The 11,918-nt window shown below is 52.5% G+C and overlaps 2 protein-coding genes across 2 annotated transcripts in view; one reads left to right on the forward strand and one right to left on the reverse strand.

Moving 5' to 3' along the window:
- Window positions 1-673, reverse strand: part of STAG1 (stromal antigen 1) — a 200,526-nt gene extending 199,853 nt beyond the window's left edge. The window contains exon 1 of the mRNA XM_050902898.1: window positions 604-673. The gene's annotated coding sequence lies outside the window, so the exon portion shown is untranslated. The remainder of the gene's footprint in view (window positions 1-603) is intronic.
- Window positions 674-1,307: 634 nt separating this feature from the next.
- On the forward strand, window positions 1,308-9,487 carry SLC35G2 (solute carrier family 35 member G2). The gene is made up of 3 exons (XM_050902909.1): window positions 1,308-1,434; window positions 6,311-6,384; window positions 7,579-9,487. Exon 3 carries the CDS (start codon window positions 7,601-7,603, stop codon window positions 8,834-8,836), a length of 1,236 nt encoding a protein of 411 aa, XP_050758866.1. The 5' UTR covers window positions 1,308-1,434; window positions 6,311-6,384; window positions 7,579-7,600; the 3' UTR covers window positions 8,837-9,487.
- The last annotated feature ends 2,431 nt before the right edge of the window (window positions 9,488-11,918 follow it).

An 11,918-nucleotide genomic window follows, 5' to 3' on the forward strand; every position in this document is an offset into this window, starting at 1 on the left:
CCCCCGGGCCGGGCCCAGGTGGCGGGGCGGGGCGGGCCGGGCCGGGCCAAGCCGAACCGGGCCGCCCACCAGCTCCCGCAACTTTCCCTCCCCGAGGCCACGGCACCAACTCCGCCGCCGTCGCCGCCCGGGCCGGCCGGGGGCCGCCGCCGCCGCCACCGTGCCCCGCGCGGCGGAAGCGCCACCCCCGCTCCGCCCGAGCATCCCCCGCCGCCGCCGCCGCCGCCACCCGGGCCGCCCCCGCGGCCCTGGGCCGCGCAGCGGGAGCGCCGCCGCCGCCCGGAGCGGGGCGCAGGCCCGGGAGCGGGAGAGGCCGCCGAGCTCGGCCCGGCGCCCCCGGCAGCCCCGGCGGGGACAATGAGATGGCGGCGAAGAGCGCCGCGCCCGGGGGACCCGTTGCTCCGGCAGGAGCCGCCCCGCCCCGCGCCGCCTCCTCTTCCCTCCCCTCCCCTTCTCCTCTCTCCTCGCACGGGCAGCGCCCGCTCCCGGCCCGGCCGCCGCGGAGACCGAGCGAGCGAGCGGCCCCGGCCCGCTGCCCCCGCCCCTCGCGCCTCCATCTTGGATCGGCGCCTCAGCGCCCTCCCTCCCCCGCGCCCCGCTCACCTCGGGCCGCGCCGCGCCGGGCCGGGCGGCACCCCGGGAGCCTGCGGAGCGGCTGGCGCGCGGGGTCCGGGCGGGTGCGGGCCGGGGCCGGGGCGGCGGCGCTGGCGGGGGCCGCGCTCACCGGAGCCGCAATCCTAAACCGCCATCTGGCGGCATTTCCGACCCGCCAATGGCGCAGCCGCCGCCGCGCGCCGGACCCCCAGCGCCCCCTGGCGCCCGCGCGCCGCCACTGCCCGCCCGCCGCCGCCGCCGCCGCCGCCGCCGCGCGCGGGGAAGGGGGGCGGGAGGGGCGGGGGGGGGGGGGAGCGGGGGCGCCGCGGGTCGGGGCGGCCCCGCAAACGTCTTTCGCGCGAAAACGCCGCGCATGCGCCCCGCCGCTGCTGCCCGCGCGCGGCGGCGGGGCGGAAGGCGGCCGCTAGCGCCGCTGCTGAGGGGGCGGGGCATCGCCAGGGCGACAGGAAACCGGCGGGCGGGGGGCACGCGCTGAGGCGGTCGTCTGTCGCGACAGACCGTGGGAGGGGCCGGGCCGGGGGGTGGTCCCGGGCTCCGTGAGGCGGCGAGGGCGCGGCCCCGGCCCCGGGGTGAGCCGGAGCGCCCTCCCAGCCGGCGGCCGCGGCGGTGCCGGGCGCCCGCTGCCGCGCTCTGCCTGCGCGCCCAGCCGGGCGCCGGAGGGACGGCCTCTCCTCGGCGGCTCGCGTGGGCCGGGGCCGCGGCGATGCGGCCCGTGAGCTGAGGCGGGGGCCGGGGGCCTCCCGGCATGGGAGAGGCGGGGAGCGGCCGCTGAGGGCGCGGCGGCCTGAGGCAGCGGCGCCGGGCGGGTTTTCGGCACCGGTAAGTGTTTCGTGAGCGGGAGCGGGCGAGTCTCGCACGGGGGGGGGGGGCTGTAGAGCCGGCGGCGGGGGAAGGGCCCGGCGGGGAAGGAGCCCCAGCAGCAGGAGCCCCTCGTCCGCCTCCCTCGGAGCTGAGACGCCAGACCTGCCCTGGCCACCGCGCGGGGCTGCTGCTCCCCCTCAGGCTTTTTAAGCCGTACTGAACCTGCTCCCTGTGCTCTCATTCGAGGTGCCCGGCTCCCTCTGCTAGCTGTCCTCTCTTCGGCGGCGCAAACGCGATAGTTGCCATCGCAACTTGCGCCGTCCTCCATGGAAAACTCCTGAGCCCCGTCCCCGTAAGCCCTTCTGCACACACCGCACACGCACCAGCCTGCTGCCTTGCCAGGTTTTATGCAGTTTGTTGGGAGAAGATCACAAGCAGTAGGCTTTAAATAAATCTGAGCCTGTACTCTGTTCTAGTAAACCCGAATGTGCTGCCTCGTGCTCTATTTCAGCCCATTGTAATGTACCGTTTCAGGCCTTTCTTATGTCTAGCCAAGCTATTTTTGTATGCTGTAGGAGACTATATTTAAGTGTTGGTGTATTCTCCGTTCTTTCCCTCATGCCTGGAATTGCTATCTAAAGGGGTTTGTTCAGATTAGGGTTTTTGGAATGGGAAGTTTGCAGGCAAAGTGGCTCCTCCAAAATCACTTAATGCAAGTATTGCTGCTGCAGAGGTATTAGTTGCAGCAGGCAACAGACATGAATGCAGAAATTAGAGAAGAGTATTTTTTCATGGAACCGGATGCATTTGGAGCCCTTATACAGCAAGAGAATAGGTTAGTGAAAGCAAGGGAAATTAAAGGTGTCACATATAGTCCCATTGAAATCACGTGTGGCAGCTTTAGCGAGTGAGCACAAATACAGGTTGGGTTTTGGGTAGCAAAATATTGTTGGGAATGTATTGACAATTCATGGGGCTTAAGTGTAGGGTTTATATTTGAATTCTGTGAAGGGTGTACTGGCTATTCCCTTAGGCAGTGCTGTTGGACGTGACTCGATTAATTTGAAGACATGGAATACCGGTTTGTTGGTTTGTGTATAATGTTTGCTCTTGTGCTTAAGTACTAAAAACTCGTTTCATATAATTGCTCTTTCATTTTCTTAAATACCTTTTATTATTCATTAAATTTTAATAAAGACTTGAGTTTCTTTGCATATATTTTTAATAAAGTTGATTGATATAGCCAGACCGTCTGGCTAAAAAGATAAAAGGTACTCTGATTTTCCAGCATGCGCCTTATCAAGTAGTTTAAAAGCATCGCAGAAACGTAGGCTGTTTCAGCGATACCAACATTTAATTGCCTGCTGCGCACCTTGTGTTGCCTTTTCTTCCCCCTTGGTTCACGTTGTGTTACACCAGTCAGACATCACATGAGTGTAGATCCCTTGGCACGTGCAGCTCCCTGAACTATCGAGCACCGAAGAATCTCCAGCAAGGTTATGGTGGTTTAATGGAGAGGGTGCTGAAACAGGAGATCTTCCTGCACCTGATAAGGAATCTAAAGAAAAACCTGCGTTGCGAGAAGTCAGCGCACTGTGCACGCCAGTGCTTAGTGAAGGTGGCACAAGTTCAGTCAGTTGCATGGGTTTGTAGGGATGGAGTGGGTCTTTCATACGTATAATATTCAGGGAAAATTGTTAGTCTGTAGTTATCCTATAGAGATTGCTTACAGCCCCCTGGTAACCTCAGTTTAACTAACCTGGTCAGGATTCGGGGGATTTTCCACAGAAGAGGCAAAGGAACATCTCTGCGAGGCCTGCCTTTCAGAGCACGGGGATAGCTGACTTCTGTTTTCGGCTTCGTAAGGACTGCAGTTGCCATGTCTGCAAATCTTTCGTAATAACATTTCAGTCGGCTGACTGATTTTGACCGCTCTGGCAGAAGATGAGAGTATTTTTCTGTGAGTTTATTGAAAATTGGTGGTTAGAATCACCAGTCGGACCTCAAAGCCTTAATTCCTTCAGGCACGGCAAGAAGGAGAGCTCAGCCCTCCCACGCCCCAGTAGTCAAGCAGCATATAATCACCTATTTCTACCTTGCTAATCAGCGTATGTGTAGTGACTGGGGGGGGAGGAGGGGAGTATTTGGGGGGGGTTTCTTCTGAAAGAAATCATGGTGTGTATTCTATTAACGATTTGTGACATTTATTGAATTCATTGTGATTATTTGTTCGCCCATGGGACAACAGGGTTCATGCTTTGGCAGTCAGTGATTTCCATGAGCTGGTAATTTAAATGGGTGTCCCAGGTTGTCGTTTGAATTGGGGAATGTTTGTTTTGTTATAGAACATGAGAATTTTGCATAGTGCCTAACCTTCAGCCTTGTATTAAACTTGATTCAAAATCAGATTATGTTTTTCATAGAAAATGCAAATAAACCATTTTATGTTTCCAGATATGAAGAAAAATAAAAACTTCATGTGATCTCCACAGAAGGCACTAGCAGAAAGAGAAGTAGCAAGTTTTCTGCATAGGCTGTGCTGATGTCCGTTTATTTTAAATTTGTGTCTGGGACAAACGTAATGGATTTGGGATATGCACTAATCTCAGTCTCCATTGAAATTCTCACTGGTTAAGAAAAGCAAGGTCACCAAAGAGTACAAATAAATGTGCTGTGTGTGAGTTGGCGTAACATTTGTCATATACTCAATATTTAGTAGAGAAAACTAAATTTTGGTTTAAGCACTCCTGGTATTTTTTTGTTCTTTGTTACTTCTCATCTCCTGCCTTCTCATTTCTTACGCATTTGCCCTTCCACTTTCCAGCCCTTCCAACTGTTGGGAGTGCTGGATAGAAGAACACTGGAGGGAACACGGCGTCTGTATAGGACAGCCATTTTGAGCTACGTGCTCGTGATCTATTGTTTTCCTCCAGAGAGATCTCTGAATATGTTACACAGGCCCAGTACTAAATTTGCAACTGCATTTTGTCTCTTTTCTATACCCTCTTCTATGTTTGTTGAAAGAAAATGTAATCTAAGCTCAGGAAGTAAGAGTTACCATTCTATGCTAATAGTAAAAAATTAGTTATTTTGGCTTTGTTTTCATGAACCAATAGTTGTAGCGTGTACTCGGCTGTTTCTTAGTGAAACGACTGAGTTTATACAGGCTAGATCCACTGTCACTCTAATAATAATGCGTGCTGTGCACCTTTTGTCGTCTCTTCCTCCTGCTTATTTTGTTCCTGATCCATATATTGTGCTTAAATCAAGATTATCTTAATTTTTTTAAGATGTGGGGACAGCAAGGCAGAATTGTGAATTAGTAACACAGTGAAAATGCTAGGTAAGAAAAGCTGCGCGTGTGAAAATCACTGCCTTCCTGGACTTGTTCAGTGCATTTTGCATTTGCATGTTAAAAGAATCTGAAATTAACAACTTACCTGAAGAAAAAGTGCAAGTAGCAGGTGAGGCTGGGGTAGATTTCTGGTAGGGTGTTTTTAAATGTTTGATGGGTTGTTTGAACTGCCCACTAGTGCAGCTGATACCCAGCTCTTGCGCTCTTAATGTACTCTCCTTGGCATTTCAGCTGTTTCTTCTCAGGTTTCTTGCAGTATTTAAACTGCACGTCAATGGGCACTCTGGAGTACTCCTCCAACGTTTAGCGGCGTCCTGGGTACGCTTTGTTTTTTCAGCTAAGCTCTGCTGAAAATGGGTTGGCAGCAGAAACGTGAACAGGAGAAGAGCTAACACAAGGCCTCCTGAGCAGACAAAGGTGTTTCTTGTCCCCAGACCCTCTTAACGTCTACCGATCTCTGCTTCAGTGAGGTATCTCAGGGCTGGGAGCGTAGTCTGCAAAAGCAAGAGTAAGGTGGTGCCCCGGGATCCCTCGCTTACTTGCGCAGGTCCAAACGGATGCTGCTGCCTTCCTCCAGAGCTGGGACTCGATGCCTGCCCCTCTCCCCACTCCCATTCATCGCAATCCCTGCCAGGGATTCACTCTGCCTGCGAGAAGTAGGCTACAGCTTAGCTTCGGTGTAGCAGGGGGTTCAATAAACACTCAGCCTGTGAGGGAAAAAGGAAGAATGTCCCATTCTTATGTAAATTGTTTTTGCCAGGAGACACAAGCAGTGCTTGGCTGTCATGGATTACGGATGGAGAAAATGCAAGGGCTGAACCTGGACGTGATATTTTTGAAGTATTTCTGCGAAGAGCTATTGCACCCACTTTTACATTGCCTTTTGATCTGTGGTCTCCCTGACAAACTGCCACTGTGCCATTCAGCCCGAGCGTCCGCTCGGCTGCGGTCTCGCACCTTCAGGACCCACCTGCTCTGGTGCTTGGGTACTCCCCACGGACAAGGACTGCAGGGTTGTCCGTACCCATCCCCTCCTGCCACCACAGAGGCCAAACTGCTGCTGCCTGCAGGGCTGGGCTCGGCTCCTGGGGACGGATGACTGGATCGGGAGGATGGGTCCTCCTGGGCACCCTCTCCTCCGCAGCGCTGGTGAGGCACGACAGCAGGCATGGGATGGTGAATTTTCTTGTTATTAAGCTGCAGGAACCTTACGCTCACAAAACCACCACTTGTTCTTTGGATTAGTTCCGTCGATAATTCTGAGAGATGGCTGAGGAGTGGTTTTGGCAAGATGACACTGATTGCTTTCTCTCCGTCTAAAGTTTTTTGGGTTTTGTGGTGGTGTTTTTTTCATAATGATGCACCAGGGTTGCCAGTTCCCAAGGAGCATGGCCTCAAAGGCATGCTAGTGCTTCTCAGATTTTTAGCCTGGAAAAACAAGCAGAATGTTTCATGCCTCCCTTGGGTATTGCTTTCTGTGCTGAGACGATTGTAACCTTTCCAATTTGATATCTGAGAGCATCTGCTGTTTCTGTTTAGACACCCGGACAAAGATGTAGATGACCAAGAGGTGTTTTCCCCTTCTGGCTTGGGATTAAATCTCTCAGTAGCAGGTAAGGTCTGTGTGTGTTTATTTGCTGGGGCAAATAGAAGGCAGGGAAGGTTGCATTTCTCCCGCTGCCGCTTCATTTGGAAGGGCTCCTTGCGCAGATGGCGGAGGGTGCTGCGGAAACAAAGTAATCTCAATGACATCCCCGTGCCTGAATTAAACTGACCCAGTGCTGCCACACTGGGCCTGGGGACAGCAATGGCACGCTCAGCGGTGAGCTGGAGGGAATTAAGGCCACAGGTGGGCTCCTCGTGGGCAGGCCACACGCGCTGCGACAGCGAAAACCAAGCGGCGTTTGTGCTGGTGAAGGCCGGGTGCGTGAAGGGATTGCTTGCTTGTTTCCTTGTGGGAGGCTGATGCTGCCGTTGTGACACATGCAGCGCCAGGCGTGTTGCTGCGTGTGTTGCGGTGGTGTGTCACCGAGGGGAGAGCTCGTACCGCTTGAGTAGTGTGAAATGGACCTTCAGTAGGAGACAGGAGGGTCGTGCTTTTGTGGCTGTGGTTTTTAAATGTGCGACGGGAAGGTCTGGTTAGTAGTCTGCATCAGCCCTTCTAAATTTTCCCCATTTAAAAAAAAAAAAAAAAATCAGATTTGAAGAACAAATCTGTTGTAAAATCAATCACTGGAAATAAAAGGTTGTGAAAAGGAGGAGGAATTTTTAACACTGTCAAAGTATTGTTCAAAAATGTGTTGTTTATTCATATGCTGACTTGCTCTGGGATACTCCCTGTTTCCCTGTGTTGCTCTCTGTCAGTTTAGAAACAAGGCAGTCATCTCCTCCAGCCAAATTTCTTCCGTAATCTTGTAACGTCAGCGAGCAATTAACAATAAGTATAATTCATAATTACAGGGTATTTACTGTCCAAAAAGCTTAGCAAGAGAACTTTCTCATTAGAATGAGAATATACTAGAATGCATTATACATACTATACATAATGAGAATATATGTCATTTTCAAAAACTAGTGACTAAAATGAAGTTCCACAGTTGGCTTTTAAGGAGATCCAAATGGCCTGACGATCAAAGGTATCCAGCAGTAACTCACCGGAAAATGAAAGCAAAACCAAGAACCATCTACTAATACTTGGACTTGGTTGATAAAAATAGCTTGTCAACACTAACAGCATTTACATACTAGTGAATCTCTCGCTATTCATTAAATAAAAATAACAGTGCTTCTCCATTTTTTTTCTTAAGACCAGGAGGTCTGTCTGAGGAAATGGATACGTCTTCCCAAAAATACCCAGTCAAAAAGCGAGTGAAAATTCATCCCAACACAGTAACAGTGAAATATACTTCTCATTATCCCCAGCCAGGAGAAGAGGGATATGAGGATGTTAATGAAGATACTGGAGTATTTATGGAGGATAATCCTAAGAAAAGACTACTGAATGATGGGAAAAAGAGAGAAAGGACCTTTTTTGGTACAATAGACACCAAGCTTCAGCCAGCACAACTGCCAAAACCCGATGAGATCGGGCAATCCCAGCATCTTCCTGAAGGAAATATACTGCAGTCGAGAAAAACGTGGGTAGTCCTTTTTGGATCGGCCGTGGCTCACGGATGTGTGGCTCTCATTACAAGATTAATTTCTGATCGTTCCAAAGTGCCATCCCTAGAGTTAATTTTCATCCGTTCAGTCTTACAGGTGCTGTCCATTACTGTTGTGTGTTATTACCATGAGCCTCCCTTTGGCCCCAAAGGCTACAGACTCCGGCTCTTCTTCTATGGGGTCTGCAATGTTATCTCTATTACCTGTGCTTATACCTCCTTCTCTATAGTTCCCCCCAGCAATGGGACCATTATGTGGAGGGCTACCACTACAGTGTTCAGTGCCATTTTGGCTTTTTTACTCATAGATGAAGGAATGGCTTACATAGACATAATTACTGTAGTTGGCAGCGTGTTTGGCGTTTGTCTGGTCATGATCCCCAACATTGCTAAGGAGGAAAACTCTTTGCTGAGCACCTGGAAGGAAGCTTTTGGCTATACTATGACCGTTATGGCAGGTTTGACCACTGCTCTCTCCATGATAGTCTATAGGTCAATCAAAGATAACATCAGCATGTGGACAGCACTATTCACCTTTAGTTGGACGGGAACGGTGTGGGGAGCGTCCACCATGTTCTTACTTCAAGAGCCAATCGTCCCACTGGATGGAGAAACCTGGAGCTATCTCCTTGCTATCTGCCTGTGCTCCACAGCAGCCTTCCTGGGGGTCTACTATGCCCTGAGCAAGTTCCACCCCGCTTTGGTCAGCACTGTACAGCACCTGGAGATAGTCATCGCCATGGTCCTGCAGCTTGTCGTGTTGCGGATCTTCCCAGGTGCTTATGATCTTGTCGGGGGAGCGGTTATTCTGGTTAGTGTTTTTTTCCTTGCGTGTTATAAACTGTCCTGGAAGAATTTAGGAAGACAAGATTATCAGGAGATTGTGGATTCTTCCATTAAATGAATTGTGGTTTTGCCGTCTGATTCTGGCTATGTGACCGCGTGAAAGTAACATATTTCAACTCTGTGGTGTTCTAGCGTAGTGGCCAGGTCCTCTCTCTGCTGTTTAAATTCACAGCTGATGTAGCAATGTTGGTATTTCCAGGCTTCCGTGACAGGTGAATTTGTTCTAGTGCGTACAACCACTGACATTTTGTCATATGAGAAAAGGCTGTTTGTCTCCAGCACGTAGGGTGCGTGAGTGGAAGCACAGGCTGGCCCACAGAAGTGCAGGCCAAGTCATAGGCATGTTCTTCCTCCCCTTCCCTGGATAAGGCAACGCAGAGACAGAGGGATTCACTAGTGACTCTCATTCCAGTACAGTGTGGTGGTAGGAAAATGAACAGTAAAACCATTAAAATGGTCAACCAGAGCGTTCATATCCTCTGTAACACTTCTTATGCTTTGGCTGTAATATTCTAAATGAAGTAATGCTAATATTTCTGTGGTTAAAACCTGCATTTCCTGTGTGTATAAAGAATAAGTCAGTAAAGCTTGTTGTGCTTTGTGGTTAAATTTCTGTCTGAATTGATGCAGGAAGCCCAGACCTCCCGTGGGGGAAAGAGAGCCCGAAAACCTGATCTCCAGTTGTGCCACAGCTGTGAAAGAAAGGTCCCCAAGAACTATAAGGTCCATGATTGATAAAAGATCTGCCCCAAAGCAGAGCAATATTCTTTCTATGGAACCAGTTTTTCTAAAAGAGGTTTCGACTATTATGCAAGGGAGGAAAAAAAAGGAAAAAGATTGAGGTGTGAGCAGTGGCGGTAACACTGAACAGCCTGACAGGCATCCAGTCACATTAAGTCAGTGTGCTTGGGTCCTAATGCTTCAGTTAGAAATTAGATTTACAAAAAGCCCCAGGATTTTATGGTTGCAAATAGTATTCCTGGCCATGCTAATGTATGGCTAGCGAAGAGAAAGACCAGCGTCTAAGAATCTCTGTCCATGGGCTCCATGTCAACCAGGACTAGCGGGCACCTCCCCGCTCCAGCGGACTGTGCCTCTGTTCTGGGACACAAGCATTTTCTGAGGGAAAAGACATCGCTCAGATGACCCCAACCAGTCCAGCCTGCCCCATGGAAAACACCATGGAAAATACATTTTACTTGGGAAAAAGCCACAGCAGCAGCAACCACTTTTATTCCTATGAATACCCAGGGAGACCAGGTTCCCCGACATCAGTCAGCCCAGCCGGCAACGCTCCAAATCCGTGTGACACTTGTGTCCTCCCGTGTCAGTGATGAGAGCGACCACCTGGGCCATGCAGGGAAGACACGTTTCCTCGGGTGCTGGCACACTCACGGCTGCCGCAACAACTCTGTTTCCTTTAGGAGCACGTGGAGCCGGCAACAGGAGCTCTGCCCACTGTAGGAAGGACAGGAGGAAGGGGAGCAGGTAACGCAACGCAGTGCTGGGAAAGCCGTGCCCAACACCTTCCCGGCCAAAAAACCCTTTGGCAGCTTCGGGCCCTGGCAGGGGCAGGGCAGTTCCCAGCCCAGAATCTTGCTGTGCTTCTGTCAACTGCTCGTTTCCCTCTGGGGCAGATGGTCTTTCCTCCTCTGAGGGATAAGACAGCAGGAAAGCTTCCTTTGTGGAAAGCAACCAGGGCAAAAGGCTCCATCTCCTATGGCTTCCACGCCTGTTACGCTCTGAAGGGAGTCGAGCTTTGAGACTCCATCGTGCTGACATGCCCGTATGCAAGCACACAGCCAGCTGGGTATGTGCTGGCACGTAAGGGGCACCCCGACAGTGACACTCCCCGGATGCCTGCACCATGCAGTGGGGACAACGGAGTCCTGAGCAAGCTCTTGAGGAGCTGCCCCAGCCCCAAAGCAGCAAAGCCCCCTCCTCAGCACAGCTCCCTGCTGCCTCCAGCGCCTGCGCTAGCTTCTCTGCTCGAGCCGCACGTGCTGCAGAGCCGTGCCAGCCCCACCGGGATCCTAGTGAGCGCAAGCTGATACACGGCTAAGCAGACCTAAGAGCACATTGCTGCTGAAACGGGTGATCCCACTTCCTCCTCCTGCCACCACCAGCCGCCACCTCCCCAACGTCTGATCCACAATCACAAACTGCAGGCTGGGTCAGTTCGACTTAGGCATCAGGTGCAAAGCTAATCCTGCCAAAACCTGAGCCCAAACTGAGACAAGCAGCCAGCACCCAGGGACCAAGCAGGGCACAATCCCATCCCGAGAACCTGGGTGATGGCCGGGGAGCGATTCCTGGGGTCTACGGGGCTTGGTCCTGGTCCAGCTGTGCCACAGCCTGCATGAGGTCCTGCACAACCAGGTCCACGTCCGCCCGGGTGGTGTCTCGCCCCACGCTCAGCCGCAAGGCGTTCTGCGCCACGTCGTGGGGGATCCCGCAGCTGAGCAGAATCGAGGAGGGCCTGAAACACAGACACGGGGCTGAGCGGGTTTAACTCCAAGGCCGAGGAAGCACATGCATCACCAGAAAGCTTCACCAAGCCGTAAGAGGGAGCACATCTGCAGATGCACTCCAGGCAAACCTGCTCGCTTTCCAGAGGCACCTGCTCCCGCTGGGCTTGTTGCCCTATGGTGGATCTGGCTCTTCCCCTCCAAGGAGGAATCTCTCCCGTGTCCCCATGGGTCGGCAGCTCTGCCATGTCTACAGGGCATTGCTCTAGACCAGGCCAAAAGCACCTGCTGTGCCCACACACCCCCAAAGGAGCCCGCTGGAGACCCAACTTGAGCTTGAGCGGGTGAGCCAGGCACACACGGACATAAGGCAGACGCTCCTCTGGCAGTGCCAAGCGTTGAAAGAGTACTTCCAAGCTCAGCTGGATCACCAAAGCCAGGAGGGACAAAGTCCTTCCAAGCAGCAGTCAAGCGTTCCAGCTCTGTCTCCTGCAATAACCTCCTTTGCAGCCCTTCAGCCCCTCTGGAAAGCTCTGCACCCTCTTTGCTCCAGGTGACGCTGCCCACAGCCACCCACGGTCCCTTTCCCTGTCCTATTTCCCTCCCTCCCACCCGCTCTCCTCTGGGAAGACGCCCTGGGCCTGGCAAAGCTGGCTGCTTACCGATCCCCTT

This window comes from Gymnogyps californianus, chromosome 10 (genome assembly GCF_018139145.2).
Source record: "Gymnogyps californianus isolate 813 chromosome 10, ASM1813914v2, whole genome shotgun sequence".
Taxonomy (NCBI): Eukaryota; Metazoa; Chordata; class Aves; order Accipitriformes; family Cathartidae; genus Gymnogyps; species Gymnogyps californianus.

What these genes read in the sequence shown, in the direction of transcription:
- SLC35G2 (XM_050902909.1), top strand. Translation starts at nt 7,601, where the DNA reads ATGGATACGTCTTCCCAAAAATACCCAGTCAAAAAGCGAGTGAAAATT.